This window comes from Gobio gobio (genome assembly GCF_949357685.1).
Source record: "Gobio gobio genome assembly, chromosome: 23".
NCBI classification, from domain to species: domain Eukaryota; kingdom Metazoa; phylum Chordata; class Actinopteri; order Cypriniformes; family Gobionidae; genus Gobio; species Gobio gobio.
The window spans coordinates 24182649-24200968 of record NC_137119.1 but is presented as its reverse complement, the minus strand read 5'-3'; the positions used below and the strand labels follow the sequence as shown (position 1 = coordinate 24200968).

At 37.2% G+C, this 18320-nt stretch overlaps 1 protein-coding gene across 2 annotated transcripts; it reads left to right on the top strand.

The window, feature by feature from the left end:
* Nucleotides 1-2469: 2469 nt before the first annotated feature.
* On the top strand, nucleotides 2470-16949 carry tnfrsf11a (tumor necrosis factor receptor superfamily, member 11a, NFKB activator). Of its 2 annotated transcripts, none has more exons than XM_079806157.1 (10): nucleotides 2470-2741; nucleotides 7791-7863; nucleotides 8217-8342; nucleotides 8430-8576; nucleotides 10264-10348; nucleotides 10743-10819; nucleotides 11210-11314; nucleotides 11407-11456; nucleotides 11536-12253; nucleotides 16005-16949. In XM_079806157.1, the coding sequence occupies exons 1-10, from the start codon at nucleotides 2667-2669 to the stop codon at nucleotides 16013-16015; spliced, it is 1467 nt and encodes a 488-aa protein (XP_079662283.1). In that variant the 5' UTR covers nucleotides 2470-2666; the 3' UTR covers nucleotides 16016-16949. The 2 variants fall into 2 exon arrangements, with proteins under 2 accessions (XP_079662283.1, XP_079662282.1); XM_079806156.1 differs by having other exon boundaries at nucleotides 2475-2741; nucleotides 15965-16949.
* Nucleotides 16950-18320: the final 1371 nt, after the last annotated feature.

Sequence of the window (18320 nt, the reverse complement as noted above, 5' to 3'; positions counted from 1 at the left end):
CTTGAATATCTGCAAGTATGAGCTTGAGGTGAATGTGCATTTTGCAGGGGAAATTAATGGAAAAGGCAGGTGCCTACAAAACATTTAATGCACAAAATATGGAGGTTGTCATAGTAAACAGTAATAAGCTGTTTGTGCATGAATTTATGATTGTATCTAAAATTACAATAATAAATACCAGTTTGTAAGCAGCATATCAAACATCTTTGTACAACTAAAAAAACAAGCCTTGTGCATTCAAGTAAAAATGTCTGTGCCCGCTACATTAAAAATAAGGTGAATAGGTCCAATTAAATATTTACTTACACCAACTTTTTAATAAAACGGTTATAAAATCAGACAGGATAAGCCTTGTTTGAAACGTTGTAAAATATCCACACATCATTTGAGTTGTTTTACACAACCAATTATTTGTTTGGATGAAAATTTGTGTAGTGCGGAATGAGTCATTTTTTATCTGTTTACCATAAAAGAGAGGCTATGTTCAAACTCACTTATTAAATTCTGCACAGTACACACTCCCATATTTTTAAACAGCAGTATAGGCTACTATTGTATTAAAAAAATATGTTTAATCCTATTTTGCATAACAGGTTTTAACATTTGACTGTCCAATCAAATTATGATTCAAGAAATACTCTTTATTGCCAAAAGTATTATTTTGGATACACTCCAACAGTAAATACAGTGAACTGAGAGAACAGTACCCAATATCATGTATATTTGAACATTCGTGTCATAAAATAAATAAAAAGCGAGGACCACTTGTCTCTTGAACACTCCTCCAAATCATTGAATTCAGGTGTTCCAATCACTTCCATGGCCAAAGGTGTATAAAATCAAGCATCTAGGCATGCAGACGCTTCTACCAACATGTGTGAAAGAATAGGTCGCTCTCAGGAGCTCAGTGAATTCAAGCGCTGTACTGTGATAGGTTGCCACCTGTGCAATAAGTCCATTTGGGAAATTTCCTCACTACTAAATATTCCACGGTCAACTGTTAGTGGTATAACAGTGGAAGCAATTGGGAACAACAGCAAGCAGGTCATGTAAAATCACAGAACGGGGTCAGCGCATGCTGAGGCACACAGTGCACAGAATCAATAGCTACAGACCTCCAAACTTCATGTGGCCTTCAGATTAGCTCAAGAACAGTGTGTAGAGAGCTTCATGGAATGGGTTTCCATGTCCGAGCAGCTGCATCCAAGCCTTACATCAAGTAAAATGCAAAAGCATCGGATGCAGTGGTGTAAAGCACGCCGCCACTGGACTCTAGAGCAGTGGAGACGTGTTCTCTGGAGTGACGAATCACGCTTCTCTGTCGAGTCTGGGTTTGGCGGTTGCCAGGAGAACAGTACTTGTCTGACTGCATTGTGCCAAGTGTAAAGTTTAACGGAGGGGGGATTATGGTGTAGTGTTGTTTTTCAGGGGTTGGGCTTGGCCCCTAGTTCCAGTGAAAGGAACTCTTAATGCTTCAGCATACCAAGACATTTATGACAATTTCTTGCTCCCAATTTTTTGGGAACAGTTTGGGGATGGCCCCTTTCTGTTCCAACACGACTGCGCACCAGAGCACAAAGCAAGGTCCATGACATGGATGAGCAAGTTTGGCGTGGAGGAACTTGACTGGCCTGCAGAGTCCTGACCTCAACCCAATAGAACACCTTTGGGATAAATTAGAGCGGAGACTGCGAGTCAGGCCTTCTCGTCCAACATCAATTCAAATTCAATTCAATTCAAATTTATTTGTATAGCGCTTTTCACAATACACATTGTTTCAAAGCAGCTTTACAGAACCAGCTTTACAGAACATCAGTGCCTGACCTAACAAATGCGCTTCTAGAAGAATGGTCAAAAATTCCCAGAAGAGTTTAAGCTGTTATAGCTGCAAAGGGGCCAACCCCTTTATTGTTATCATTAAAGTTAATGTGCATGTAAAGGCAGATGTCCAAAAACTTTTAGCAATATAGTGTATGTCAAAAATCATGGCTAATATTATTTTAGGTTCATTCACCACACTGAAAATGGAATGGCAAGTCAAGTACATTGCATAGTAGGATACAGTATGAGCTCTGCTGTGATTCATGGGGTTTTCATCGACTTAAAATGTTAATTTCTTTAATCTTCAATGCACTTTGCACCTATAAAGTACTACAGAATTGAACGATAATGATAGACATGCAGAGATTGTGGTGGCACTTTATTTTACTGTACTGTTCCCATATGTTCTTATTATAGTATAACTGGGTAATAATTAGGTACTAACCCTCCCTGAACCTGAACTAACCTAACCCAACCTTATCTTACCCTGTAGCTACTTTCAAGTAGGCTACACTGTAAATACACATACTGTAAAATAAAGTGCAACCGTCTTGTTATGAACGTTACCCCATTTATGCTATGTGGATCACTTTGATTACGAGAACTGGGAGGAGCGTGTAAGAAACTGAGCAGCTTCCACATGACTGTAGTGCAGTGGAAACACAGGGAGAGCAGCAGTCGAGGCGTGGGTGAGTGAACATCATGGGACATGCTCTCTGGGAATGAACTACAGCAGTCTGGAGCTTCATCCATTCATCCCAGAGCGCACAATCGTCTGCTGATCATCACTGGACAATACAACAATAGTGAAGCTGAGATAGAGTCCTGTTTTAAAGTTTAGAATAATGAGAGTGCTTTTTTCAGCTAGTTGGATATTTCAAGGATGGATCACACACCTCGTTCTTGCTCTATGCACGCAGGTATGTTTTTGCAAATGATTCCTATACACCAAACTTTATTTTTGAATTGCACGGGATTAGGCTATAATTAACAGGGAATTTAATATGACCGGGAAAATATTATTTTGCACTCTTGTTTACTGGAAACTTATTGGTGTAGCCTACCCTTCCTATTCACCACAATGACAAATTACACTCAATTAATTTCAACACTTGGTTGCGAAGATGGTTTGTGTACATTTAGCGATGAAGATTCGTGAACGACTCTATGAGTCGGACCTTTGCAGTGAATCCAAAGAACCGGTTCTCTGACTGAATCGGACCAAACTTTTCTCGCGTCAGAAATGTCCATGGAAATGTCCAGTTCGTATTAATATTTCGCGTTTCGGTAACGTTTGAGTAGGCTGAACAGTAAGTAGCCGAATGGCGGAAAGGTTACACAGTGCAAATGTGTGACTTTATTGACATGCAGTTATCAACACGCACACGAAACGAGCTGGTTTATTAAATATCATTTTTTTCCAGTCAAGTGATGTACTAGCTATATGAATTTGTTTATGGAAATGTAAATTATATTGCATTTAAAATTATGGCTGCAACAACAAACTAAACTGGGACACATTAAACAGTGACGCGATGACGAGATTTTTTTATGAATCGTTTTGTTTTTAACCGGTTCATTGAAATTAACTGTTCAAAAGAACCGTTTCGCTGAAATGATTTGGATATCCCATCCCTAGTACTCTGTCTCAAAAGTGAATAGACAATTCAGGGCTGCAAGGCGAATTATCTCACGATACCCCCTCCAAAAATGCTTGAGACACATCCAAACTTTCCTTCCCAGATGAGGCAGGCAGATTTCTGTCAGATATTAGTTTTGCTGCACTTTTCCCTGAATTGTTACACACTTTGAGGGGAACTCAGTGAATATGGGATTCTGCTTTTTTCATGTTTTTGGATGGTGTTCTTAACCTTAAGTGTGAAGTGTGTGGGTTTTTGTTAAGGATTCATTGGATTGTTCCGCCAAATAATGCTTGAGACACATCCAAACTTTACTTCCCAGACATGAGGCAGGCAGATTTCTGTCAGATATTAGCTTTCCTGCACTTTTCCCTGAATCGTTACACACTTTGAGGGGAACTCTGTGAATATGGGATTCTGCTTTTTTCATGTTTTTGGATGGTCTTCTTAACCATATGTGTGAAGTGTGTGGGTTTTTGTTTATAAGGTGGTTTCATTGGATTGTTCCGCCAAATGTAAATTTGATGCTTATGTAAATTATCATTACATTTCCAGGAATTGTGTAAAACTCCAGCTCAAAAACTGCATTTACATATAACCTTTTTGATTTAATTAGGCTACAGGATGCAGTGAAATGTTTTTTCCCTTGTAAACATAAGAAAATATTGGAATTTTACAACATATCCGTATTCTGGTTTGTGAGATGAGCAAATTGTACTGATCCGTTTTATTTAGTCAATGCCCATTTTCATTCATTCATTCAGTTGTATTTCTGAGTTATCTAATGTCCTGTCAGGTCAAAAGTTTTAACATGTTTTCTGTTGCATCACACGCAGGCCTGAACTTGTGTATGCCAGGTTGTAGAGTTATGAAAGAAAATGTCAGTATCTGGAAACTTAATTCTGGAAATGGTGCTTACCTCTTTCAACTTTCCATATACGCAGAAGTATTTTCTTCAGATGACGGACTTGACAAGTATTTTGTTAAACTAACTTAATTCTTGTTTTTTAACTTTTAGTATACAGTAACACTTTATGCTTGTTACCTCAGGCTCATTGTTTTCTTTTTCTTTGCATTCATAAACTGAAAGAATGCAAAGCAATGCAACAGAATAAACTGTTTTTGACATATGCAGCTCAAAATGGTGAAATGATGTGAGAAAAGATTTCTCTGTCCGGTGCATATTTTCTAACATGTAATTTTTCAGGGCGTCACTGACCATGATCTTATATATTTAGTCAATGAAAATATGTTGTGTTGCCTGAGTATAGACTTACATTCAAATGTAGGATCAGAAAAGAACTCTAAACATTCCTTTGGTTTCCTGTGTTTTTTTTTCACATGCATCCATCAAAAGGCCTTTAGGTTCTTAAGCAGTGGTAGAAAAACCCTCAGAATCACATCTTGAACTATGTTCAACATCTTAACAGAAACAAAGAGGAGATTATGTTCAAGTATTCAATTTATTGTGCGAGTTTCAAATTGAAATGTAACACTCAATCATTTCATGATTTTCATAAGACACTGAGTAAATATCATTGTTTAATATTGAATTATGTAAATGGACCTGTTTCATCATTTGAATATATTTGGGTTTTTCTTCCTGATTTTTCTGCACTAGTCACTTGTTTTAACAAAGCTTGTTGCCATCAACAAATCTGATAAGGATTATTTCCCCATAAATTTCCATGATACCCAAGGATTTTTCTGAGATGATGGATAAATCCATTGATCCTGGTCACATAGGAACATGTTCTAGTCCTTTTTTTAGAGAGATAAAGAGAGAATTCATATTTCATAAATCATCGTTGTCCCCAACAAACATTATTTCACTTCCATTTCTCGCATTTCAAAATATATATTGTACATGTTGGCTAGAATACAGAAAACGAAGGGCTTGCCAGTGGTGCTGATTTGAAAGCATTTTAGTTTTTACGGTGCCTGTGCAGAAAATGTTGAATTTGAGCATTATTTCTACCTATTTAAGAAGCTCCTAGTACTTCAGCCAAGTCCTTTCCAACTCCACCGAGAGCCCATATGCTGAGCTTGGCGCTATTTTCTTTTTTTATTGTCTTTTATATGAGTGACGGCCGGATTTTCTCAGTTTTGCGCTGAATTAAAGGATTGCATTTAATTCTGCCCTGCTGTTAAACCGTGGAATGCCTTTGTGGTATCTGGAGGGATGTGGGTGGGTTTTTTGCTTTTCTTCTTGTTTTTTTCTTCCTCTGAGTTGGGCAATAACACACAAATCCCCCACACATACACATTCACACACTCCCCCACTCTCTTTCATTCCCTTATGTTTTTACCACTCAAATGATCATTATGCCTTGAAGATTCTCATTGCGAGAGCCAATGTTTCAACAGGCCAAACTTTGTGTAGTTTTTGAGTTACTGTATATCCCCCTGCAGACTAGAGATACAATGACCCCAAAAAAGTATTTGAATGCTTAAGCCATACTTAAAAATGCCTGAATGCCATTGCATCAATTATATAATAACCAACAGCAAAAATAATAAATGGACTGTTCAAAATTAAAATGAAACTTGTCAAACTTGAGGGGGAAATTACTTTACGTAGACAAAATATGACCTCTGGACCCCTTTCATTATAAACATGGCTGAGAAAATTGAAGATTGCTGTTTGTTTTATATTAGAATGCTAAAAAATATCAACAAAGAACATTCTTAAAAGATAGATTTTAAGTTTGGGGTCTGCAAAAATGTTTTTGAAAGAAGTCTCTTATGGCTGAAGTATTAATTTCCTTTAAAAATCTTACTGACCCCAAACTTTTAACACATGCAAATGTAATATAAAACAGAAAGATTTTTATTATTGCTCCGTAATTTGTTGTGATGACACCGGATCTGATATTTTGACATGATTTACTCATATTTTGATTACCTATCTCTCATGGCTGCGAGGCTTACAAAGCTGCACAGTAATTTATGCTGCCTTCACGGGCTATCGGAAATGTCCTAGTTCCCACTTCTGAAGTCTTGATAATACGGAGCCCCGCAATTGACATGCAGAAAAAAATAGTAGGCTAAATCGTCGGTTTATAGATCGTGCGCACGATTTACCAATTTGCTCCCGCGATTTGCTAGATTGTGCGCACGATTTATCAAATCGAGGAAACAAAATAGTAAATTGTGCGCATGATTTATAAATCGAGGGAACGAATTAGTAAATCGTGTGGACTGTTTAGCAAGTCGAGGGAACGAAGTAGTAAATCATCCGCACGATTTAGCAAATTGAGGGAACAAAATAGTAAATTGTGCGCATGATTTATAAATCGAGGGAACTAATTAGTAAATCGTGTGGACTGTTCAGCAAGTCGAGGGAATAAAGTAGTAAATCATCTGCATGATTTAGCAAATCGAGGGAACAAAATAGTAAATTGTGCGCATGATTTATAAATCGAGGGAACGAATTAGTAAATCGTGTGGACTGTTTAGCAAGTCGAGAGAACGAAGTAGTAAATCGTCTGCACGATTTAGCAAATCGAGGGAACAAAATAGTAAATTGTGCGCATGATTTATAAATCGAGGGAACAAATTAGTAAACCGTGTGGACGGTTTAGCAAGTCGAGAGAACAAAGTAGTAAATCATCTGCACGATTGAGTAAATTGAGGGAACAAAATAGTAAATTGTGTGCATGATTTATAAATCGAGGGAACGAGTTAGTAAATCGTGTGGACGGTTTAGCAAGTCGAGGGAACAAAGTAGTAAATCATCCGCACAATTTAGCAAATCGAGGGAATGAAATAGTAAATTGTGCGCATGATTTATAAACCGAGGGAACAAATTAGTCAGCCGTGCGCACAATTTACTTTTTTTTCTTGCGCATCATGTGCGTGGCTACGTATGATTACAAGCTAATCGGAAAGAAATGTCCACCTTTCCGTGTTTTCAATGTTTTACGGTAGGGGGCGCTGTGACACGTATTCTGAAAGAGTGCAGAATCTCCCGATCAAATTCAAAAGATATGGGAAGAAGATGCAGAAACAAGCGATCACATGTGTAAACAGATGCATATGTAAAATAACGCGTTCATCAATATTAAACAGCATATAAATCAAAACTGCCTAAAGTTACTGAATGAAATGTCGAAATGTCTATAGGACTGTTTAATTTTTGGATGTGTTGATGGACTCATCTATGTTTTCATCAGTGTTCTGATTCCGAGGCTTTTTCTCAGATTTTTGCTCAAAATGTTTTATGAAACTTAGTCACATATAGTGACTTGCAAATGAGGAACATCACAAGCATTTTATCATACAAGAGCTGTCATGTTTGTTTAACTATTGTTTAACTTTTAATTGCAGGCAGGACTGGCCATTAGCTGCCAACAGAACGAGTATGAGAACAAGGGGGGATGCTGTGGAAAATGTGAACCAGGTGAGCACTAACACAGACTAGTTAATTGCACTTTGGAGAACATACTATAAAAACTATTCATTCATTCATTCATTTTGTGGTGAGAATAACTGTGTGAGTGAAGCTGATGTCTGGTGGGAAAAACAAGATCAGGTCTAAATTGGCAGTTTTTTCCCACTTGAAAAAGCAGAAGGATGAGAGAAAGAGGAAGAGGCCTATACACACCCACATGAACTATAACCGACAATGACTTCCTTCTACCAAATATTTTTAAATATCATCTTTTGCAATATGTATTCACTGACCTTTTCAGTGACCAAAACAGCAAACCCATTTGACATCTATGGTTGAGCAAGATTTTCCTTTGAATGCAGGAAAATACGTTTTTGACCATTGTAACGGCAGCTCCAGCACAATATGTCGTGATTGTGGCCGTGATCAGTACCAGCCGGACTGGAACAGTGACACCAAGTGTATTCCTCAGAAGTTCTGCGATGAGGGTCAGTGTCACATAATGCGTGTAAAGAAAGAATATGTTCTCATTTTGCATAATTTTTTTAACACCTGCCACCAATCCTCCTCTGCAGGTAAAGGATTTAACCGCACCCGCCCACACAACCCCACCGCGGCTGAACCGTGTCAGTGCAAGAAGGGGTTCCACTGCTCTTTGATCAACTGCGAGTACTGTGAGGTCATTAAAAAATGTCCTGAAGGAGAAGGAGTCGTGATCAGTGGTAAGAGCTTGTGGTGAGATTTAATCAGGAAGTTTATGGGCAAATGAGAATGATTCATTATTCTGGTGAATCTGGATTCATAAAGGGATAGTTCACAACATGAAAAACATGAAGGTGTGCAAATGATGACAGAACTTTCATTTTAGGGTGAACTATCCCTTTAGTGAGCTTATTCAGAGGTTTAAAATGGGAGACATTAATCATTTGCCTTACAGATAGATGAAGTGTACCCGTAATTGAGAGTGCAGTAAATCAGTGGCTGTTCCAGCTCTGTGGTTTTGAGCACAAGGTTTAGAGCCAAATGGAAAGGAACATCATAATACAGTTCACAGAAATGAATGTGGACACAGTGTAGTTTATAATTCATCATTAGTATCTTGACATTTGTAGTTAAAATTAAAAGGCATCACAAGACTTTCTGTAGATTATAGGCTCTATCTATCTATCTATCTATCTATCTATCTATCTATCTATCTATCTATCTATCTATCTATCTATCTATCTATCTATCTATCTATCTATCTATCTATCTATCTATCTATCTATCTATCTATCTGTCTATCTGTCTGTCTGTCTGTCTGTCTGTCCGTCCGTCCATCCGTCCGTCCGTCCGTCCAAACACCCACGTACCTATCTATCTATCTCTATCTATATGTCTGCATGTCTATCCATCCACCCACCCAAACACCCACGTATCTATCTTTCTATCCATCCATCCATGTCTATCTATCTACAGTCGTACTATCATTCTGTCTGTCTATCTATCTGTCTGTCTGCATGTCTGTCTGTCTGTCTGTCTGTCTATCTATCTGTCCATCCATCCATCCGTCTGCATGTCTGTCTGTCTGTCTGTCTGTCTGTCTGTCTGTCTGTCTGTCTATCTATCTATCTATCTATCTATCTATCTATCTATCTATCTATCCATCCATCTCTATCTATATGTCTGCATGTCTGTCTATCTATCCATCCATCCATCCGTCCGTCCATCCATCCATCCATCCATCCATATCTATATGTCTGCATGTCCATCCATCTATCCATGTCTATCTCCATCCATGTCTATCTATCTACAGTCATACTATCATTCTGTCTGTCTATCTATCTATCTGTCTGCATGTCTGTCTATCTATCTATCTATCCATCCATCCGCATGTCTGTTTGTCTATCTATCTATCTGTCTATCTATATGTCTGCATGTCTGTCTATCCATCCATCCATCCATCCACTCACGTCTATCTATCTACAGTCGTACTATCATCCTGTCTGTCTGTCTGTCTGCATGTCTATCTATCTATCTATCTATCTATCTATCTATCTATCTATCTATCTATCTATCTATCTATCTATCTATCTGTCTGTCTGTCTGTCTGTCTGTCTGTCTGTCTGTCTGTCTGTCTGTCTGTCTGTCTGTCTGTCTGTCTGTCCGTCCGTCCGTCCGTCCGTCCGTCCGTCCGTCCGTCCGTCCGTCCGTCCGTCCGTTCATCTGTCTAAATAAGATGCTAAAAATAGAAATACAAATTAGAAGAAAATGAGAAAAACTAAGGGAAAAAAAAGGAAATAAAGTTATCTAGATATGATAAATACGATTAAATTGTGATTTGATTTTAAGTGTGCTAATTTGTCTGAGTGTAAGTAGTAAGTCTGTCTCTCTATCTATAATCCTTTATCACTCTTTCTTCATTTCTAGAGACTGGCAGAGCTTCCTGTGTGACTTGTCCACCTGGATTTTTCTCAGATTCTTTATCCATCGAATCCTGCAAGAAATGGACAGAGTGAGTATGCCTCTCTATCGAAGCTTAAAAAGTCGATACAACAGCTCAATAGAAACAACAACAGTTGGGAGTGTATGCCACAAAGATGCCTGTCCTCTGAGTCACACATGCTGGTCTATGCTTTAACAGGACTCATTTGCAAAGTCACAGCTCTCATTCTCACAGGCGTTGTTTGTCTGGGGAAGGTCTCAGGCATGCTCTGTCATTTTTTAAAGCCCCCGCAGTCTTACCGCACTGTGGTATTATGATTAATTTCTCCACCACTTCCCCTAGAAGGAGCCCTTTTCTTTCTTTCATTTGTGGTTGCTCTTAGAAGAGAATATTTGGACTGATCAAACCAGAAGTGGCCAGACTATTGGGCTGTCCTGTATTGATATTTCTAATTCTCTTCCAGTTGTAAAGCTATCAGCAAGACCGAAAAACAGCCAGGAAGCACCAAGACAGATGTAGTGTGTGGACACCATTCTCCTGGTAGGTTATATACAATGTTTATTGATTTAATCACTACCATTCAAAAGTTTGGGGTTGATAAGATTTTTTTAAAAATATTTTTTATATACTCACCAGAGCTGTAAAAACAGTAATATTGTGAAATTATGTCTCGTCTTTTGGAAGTCAATGCACCTAATTCTTAAAAGTACTGATTAAATGTATTAATTTTTAGTTTCATGGTATCTGTAATGTCTGGTAGGATTAGTCTGGATGTGTTTCTTTGTTGCTCAAGCATTTTCGCCTCTCATCCAAGAGCAATAAATGTGATTGTGCAACAGAGACAAACTTTACTAAGCCCTCTATGATGACCTGAATAACTGAGACCCTTCACAGACCTGTCTAATGAATAAACCTCCTAAACTTCCACAGTTATGACACCCTGGGTGCTGGTGGCCATCCTCTCAGTCATCATCGTGGTATCTCTGGTCGTTCTCTTCTTGTTTTGCTACAAAGATAAGCTGAGCTTCCTCTCAGGTAAATTTTGTCCAGGGTCATGTTTGTTTGCTACACTTTGTGGTAGATTCTTGTCTATGTTGTTGATTAAAGCTTATTCTCTGACACCACAGTAAATCTACGCACCTGCGTCCAAAACCTGAAAGGAAGTAGGAATCGACAGGTAAGTAATAATATCTGAAAACGTGTTTCAAAACCTAGCGATGGATAAAGATTTACCTTACTTTCTTACTTTCTTGTAGGAAACTGTTACAACTTCATACCGCTGTAGAAACGGTCTACAAACACACCCTTTAATCTGCCAAGAAAGAACCCCTCCTGAGTCCCTGATCATGTGTCCCAGCACCAAATTAACCATCCCAGAAATGTCGACTTGCACGGTCAAAGAACAGAACCAGGACCGAGCCGAAACCTCGTCGGGCAGCTCCAGCGTGGACTCCGGATGTGGGCCGTCGTCCCCCCTGTCAGGCAGCTCCTGCAGCTGTGTGCTTTCCATGAAGGAGCCCATAGAGGTGGGAGAGAACGAGGACTGCAGTCAGCTGGTCGCCACGGGCCTGGCGTCATGCTGCTCCTGCAGGACAGGGGACGCCACAAGAAACGTGCAGGTTATCGGCCTGAAAGAACCTCTGCTCTGCGAGAGCTGCTCGTTGGACGGCCTTCCCGCCTGCGATTATGTGGATCTGCAGCGCTCGCAGGAACTCTATCTGGACTACAGCAGCCCTGCTGGCAAGGAAGCCATGTCAGAGATGAGAGGTGTCTACGGGGACCGAGGTTTGGTCGAGGGGCTGTATAGACAGAACGAACCTTGTTGCTGCAGCATAGACTCCACCACCGTTCCTCCTTTGTCATCTGTCAGCGCTAATGACCAGGGCCTTTCATTGATCCACAGTGAAGACCACAAACTGTCTGACCCAGACGTGGAGTACCAGAACCAGTGCTCGGATGCCGCTCTCACATCTGGTAAGACATTAACACATGAAAAAATAGTGACAAAACAAATGAAATGTTGTCTGAGCATCTGAGGTATTTGAAGCTGTCGCCTCATAGTCCAGTACACAGAATTCTGTTGAACTCATTTAGCACGCTTAATGCCAGATTTACAAGCACTATCGTGCGGTTCTATTCCAATTGGACAAAAACAGTATGATATGATGAAAGATTGGAAACGATTGAAGTCATGACCTCGGTAATAGTGGGTCAAAAATGCACAATGTGGCAATCATTTTGGTTTTAGTGCTTTGATCATGAAACAGATGGCCGAAATTGTATCAGCTGATTTACTCACCATATATTGCATTTCTAGATCCCTACGTAAAATCTTTAAAATTGCTAGAAAACAGCCCTTATTATATGTGTATGTTTCTTTACAAAAATTTTTTAACTATATAAATTACTATATAAATAATATTATAGCCTATAAAAATATACCAAAAATAAATAAATAATAATAATAATTAGAGATGCACCAATGTATCGGCCAACAATCGGTATTGCCAGGTAAAACCTATTATTTTCATTATCGTGATATTATTTCACAAATCTGTATTTTCACATTGTTTATAAATAGACGATGATCAGGGCCGCTTATATCCAGTCAATCAAAAGGTGCGGAAAAACGTGTTCAGACTGCAACTCATACTGTTAACGCAACAATAACGCATTAACAATTAAAAAATAGTGACGTTAAAGCAAGCTCTATTTGACCCTATGAATCACCCGCAGTTAAAGCCAGGTTTAACTTGCCAGGTCTGGTTTACATCAAACATTTCTATCGCCTCCCATCAAATGATCACAAAGAGCTTTGTGCTTTGTTACTTCTGATAAGAAACAGTCTTAGTTTTCAAATTCTGTCCATTTTATTACGAAATTGATGATTTCAAACAATAAATGGCGCTCTTAAATGTGACGTGACAGATCAAGCGGCAACACGATTATATCTCGAAAAACATGCATGAACATCAAAAGGTAGCCAATGTTGAAATATACAGTACAACTTACCGTAATGTATCATGTCTCATGTCATCTCTCAATCAGTGTTTCAACCGCGGAAAGACGTCAATAAAACTGCTTGTGAACAATGTCACATGACGTCACATTTACCTCAGGAATGTTTTCCAATGCTCACAGTTCCTAAGTAAGCTATAAAAAACACTAGAGGAGCTCATTTACTGTTAATTATATGTTTGAATAAATTTGTCATGAAGACAAGTGCGTATGAAAACTTTATGAGAGTTTTATACAAACATTTCAGTTTTTATTTGAGTGTAATTATTATATCTGAAAATAAATAGCAGCTGAATATAATACGTTTGTATAATTGTATAATTAATAATTGTATAATATTATAGTGTAGCGAATGAGAGGGTTCCCTGTATAGTTTGCAGCATTATTTGGAATAAGGAAACAATTGGTATCGGCCGATTTCATTCTGAATAATCGGCCATCGGTGTCGGCAGAGAAATTTAGTAAATAAATATACATTATAAATGTATTCATCACAGACTTCTGATAAAAATGCATCACTGATTCCACAATAAAATATTAAGCAGCACAACTGTTTTCAACATTGATAATAAGAAATGTTTATTGAGCAGAAAATAAGTACATTAGAATGATTTCTGAAGGATCATGTGACACTGAAGACTGGGGTAATGATGCTGAAAGTTCAGCTTTGTCATCACAGCAATAAATACAATTTTAAAATCTTTTAAAATAGAAAAGTTATTTTAAATTGTGATAATATTTCGAAATATTAATGTTTTTTTTTGTATTTTTTTATTTAAAAAAAGTTACGTACCCCCCCCCCCCCCCACACACACACACAAATTTTAAAATAATATATTATTTTGATGATTTATAATCATAAGTATTGGCAAAATAAATGTTTCCATTTCAGTAACGTGATTTCACAGTGTCTGTTTTACTTGTATTCCATCCTATTGTTATTAATTACATCTCTGCAAAGGAATTACACAATGTATACACATGTAGTTCATTAATATCAGTCAGTAATTTCTTATGTAAATACACAGTAACCCGAACACTATACAATAAGGCATCACGTCTTGTAGTAATAATTAGAACAAGCACATTCAGGTCATGTGCATTCCAGTAAATCGTGTTTGTGAAAATATGGCAGGCAGCCACTGCAAAGAGTGGGAGTAGGGTCCATTATGGACCAGCAGCAAATGACTAAAAGATGTGTGAAATGTGAGTCATTGATAGTCTGTGTGTATATTCGGAGAGAAAAAAAGGAACCGTATAATCTGCCCATGTTGAATTTTTAAGTGGAAGGAAGCTGTTTTGTTGCTCAAAAGGGATTGACACAAAAACAGCTTTTTTGCCATGTCAGTGCTTACATGGCATTATTAGCCTCCAGTTTGTAATGTAGACTATTTATGTAGACCACTAATCATGTAGTTTATTCGCACGCAAGAGCAAAGCAGTTTCCTTGACTAAATTATATGGTTACATTAATATGCAAAATGTTTAGCCTTGAAAATGTTCCTGTTATAATTACAGGAGTGTCAATCAGGGTTATAAATAAAATAAACATTAACTTAATAGTGCTGTGAAATCGATTAATCACAATTAATCGCGTTTAACGTTAAAATGTGTAAATGTGTGTGTGTGTATATATATATATATATATACACATACACACACACAAATATATATTTACAAACTTTTATATTAAATGCGTTTATTTGTGATTAATCGATTTCACAGCACATACAAGTTTGTAAATATATATTTGTGTGTATGTATATATATATATATAAACTAAATATACACACACATATTTACAAACTTTTATGTTAAATGCGATTAATTGATTAATCGATTTCACAGCACATACAAGTTTGTAAATATATATTTGTGTGTATGTATATATATATATATATATAAACTAAATATACACACACATATTTACAAACTTTTATGTTAAATGCGATTAATTGATTAATCGATTTCACAGCACATACAAGTTTGTAAATATATATTTGTGTGTGTATATATATATATATATATATATATATATATATATATATATATATATATATATATATATATATATATATATATATATATATATATACATTTTATATATATATATATATATATATATATATATATAAACTAAATACACACACACACACACACATATTTACAAACTTTTATGTTAAATGCAATTAATTGTGATTAAGCACTTTCACAGCACATAAAAGTTTGTAAATATATATGTGTGTGTGTGTTTATATATATATATATATATATATACATACACACACACACACACACACACACACACACACACACATATTTACAAACTTTTATGTTAAGTGCGATTAATTGTGATTAATCGATTTTGCAGCACTAAAAATAAAATATATTGTAAGAAAACCAAATGAGAAATGAGAAACTAGCTTAAATAAAATGAGTTTAGTTGAAGTACTAAAATTACATAAACAAATCCTAAAATAAAAAATAAAAATAAAATCCAATTCAAAATATGAACAAAAACTATAATAGTATATCAATGGTTTAAAATAACACAGGTGTTAATTTGTCTCCAGGAAAGGAATGAATATTTAGTTCATGGAAATATTGCGTACTATTTCTGCCACCTTCCGCTAACACCAGTTCTGATGCGTTGCCTATTTTTGTCAGGTCAGGTGACAGGAAACAACAACACTACTTTTATCTCCAGCGGGCAGGTGATGAACTTCAGCGGTGAGGTCATCGTGGTCTACGTCAGTCAGACATCGCTGGGCAGCAACGGCGGGACAGACGAACCCTTCAGCTGCCCGGTCCAGGAAGAATCTAACGAGGACAGCTTTCAAAGTGAGCCCAAATCTAACACAAGCACAACACCGCAGGCCAAGAACAGAAACGGACACGTGGAAAAACACCTGCCCGTACAGGAAATGACTAACGACTGGTCCTGGCAGAAATAAAAAAAAGAACAAAAAGGTGCAAACATCTCCTAGTGGACTAGAATGGACTTTTTAAAATGTTTATTATTATTGATTAATGTTCTCCGTATGAGTGCTATTTCATGAAAAATGCTATGCATTTGTTGACCTACGTATTTATATCGTATAAATTAGGTACTTTTTCAGCTTTGAGAGGATTTCTCTGGTGCGGATGCTAATGATCTGATGACAGTAAAAGTCATGAACATTGATTCCAGAATGTCTCACTTTCAAATCAAGAGAGGCTTGGTGCGACAAGAAGCCAAACTCAGGCCAAAGACGATGATAACACAGCCAGAGAAAGCACAAACGTAGCCACCTGATGTTTTCCAATGTCCTTTTCTCTCTGCCTTCTCTGAAACTGAGCTATCGTCCCGTACCTCATGGCAAGAACCGTTTTAGGGTGTTGTTAAATCTCAGACTAAGTTAGTAACATGGAAATGAGAAAAGGGGATGTTGATTTGTGGTGTTTATATTTTTTTAAAACAATTTTTTGTAAATGTTAATCTTTTTTTGTGTGTTATTTATCGTGCCATTTTTGTGCCTGGAGCAGAACATGTAATCACGGACATTATTCATAATCATTAATGTATATGGTGATTGAAAAAAATCTGTTCTGATGCAGGAGTAGTGATTTTCTCCACCCATTACTGTAAATAAAGCTTGTTTGTATGAAACAATTTCTTTCCCTTAAATGAGTGTGATGGTATGAGAGAGCTATTTGGTTTCGAGATAAGCTGTGTTTATTGCTTGTGCATCACTAACCACATGTGCGGTAAAACTCAGTATTTGAGCAAAACCAATGTTGACATAATGCCTTTATAAATAGCTGTGAATCGCTACCAGCTGTCGAGAGCTCAATGCAAACATATACTCACAAGTACAGTGTTTAGCCACATGAGGTGAGAATTCCACCGAAGGCTGCTGGCTGTTTAGCTGTGATTGGGATAATCACGACTCTGGGATGGCAACTGAAGCAAACAATGAAAATTGTTGTTGAGTTCTGTCTGCCAAAACAGGAAGTTATGACTGGTTTTTAATGTGGTTCTGCTCAAGGAGCCTTCAGGCTAATTTTGTTCATTTGAACAATGAATGTTGAATCGTCCTGCCATCTGGTGGACTGATATTGTAATAAGAGTAGAGATTTGACGAAATAGAAAATAGTAAAAGCATGACATTTTAAAGACTTGATATTGAAATTAATGTATATGTAACTGTACCAAAGTCAAAACAATTAATTGAAATATTATTTGCAAGATATTTTTGTGAAAGAAATGTAGTTTTCAGTATAATTACCATTTTTTGTAAATAATTTGTCATCTGTAAATATTGTTCAAAGCACTATAGACCATGAGAAAACTAAAGATGACAGTGGTGAGCAAAAAATAAGAGATTTTTTTTTTTTTACAAAAAAAAGTATAATATGCATATGTTCTTTTTATTTTACTATATTAATGTAAATAAAACAAAAAAAAGAAAAGATGTAAAAAGTCTTACATTTGCGTGTAAATTAAAATCTAATTTATCAATTGGTCATCAAGGTGTGTGTGTGTGTGTGTGTGTGTGTGTGCGTGCGTGCGTGCGTGCGTGCGTGTGTGTGTGCGTGTGTGTATTTATATGGTGGGCTGATTGAATGCTCGATTCTGATTGGCTGGAAAATGTGCAATATAAACCGTTTAATGTACAGTTAGGTCAGGTTAATTTAATCACCTTTCTATATTAATGCGCTGTTTTCATTGAAGCGCGCATGATACATACGTCACATCTCGGACACGCAGAAACATCCATCAGCACAAAAACGTATCAATGCTGCCCCACAACTTTTAGTAATAAAATACTGAATCCGTACATTATATATATCTCAGCAAGGAACTCATACCTACCTTCGTCGTTGTTAATGGAGAGAATCGCTGAACAGACACAGACAGGTAACTTAAGCATCTCTCTCTCTCTCTCTCTCTCTCTCTCTCTCTCTCTCTCTCTCTCTCTCTCTCTCTCTCTCTCTCTCTCTCTCTCTCTCTCTCTCTCTCTCTCTCTCTCTCTCTCTCTCT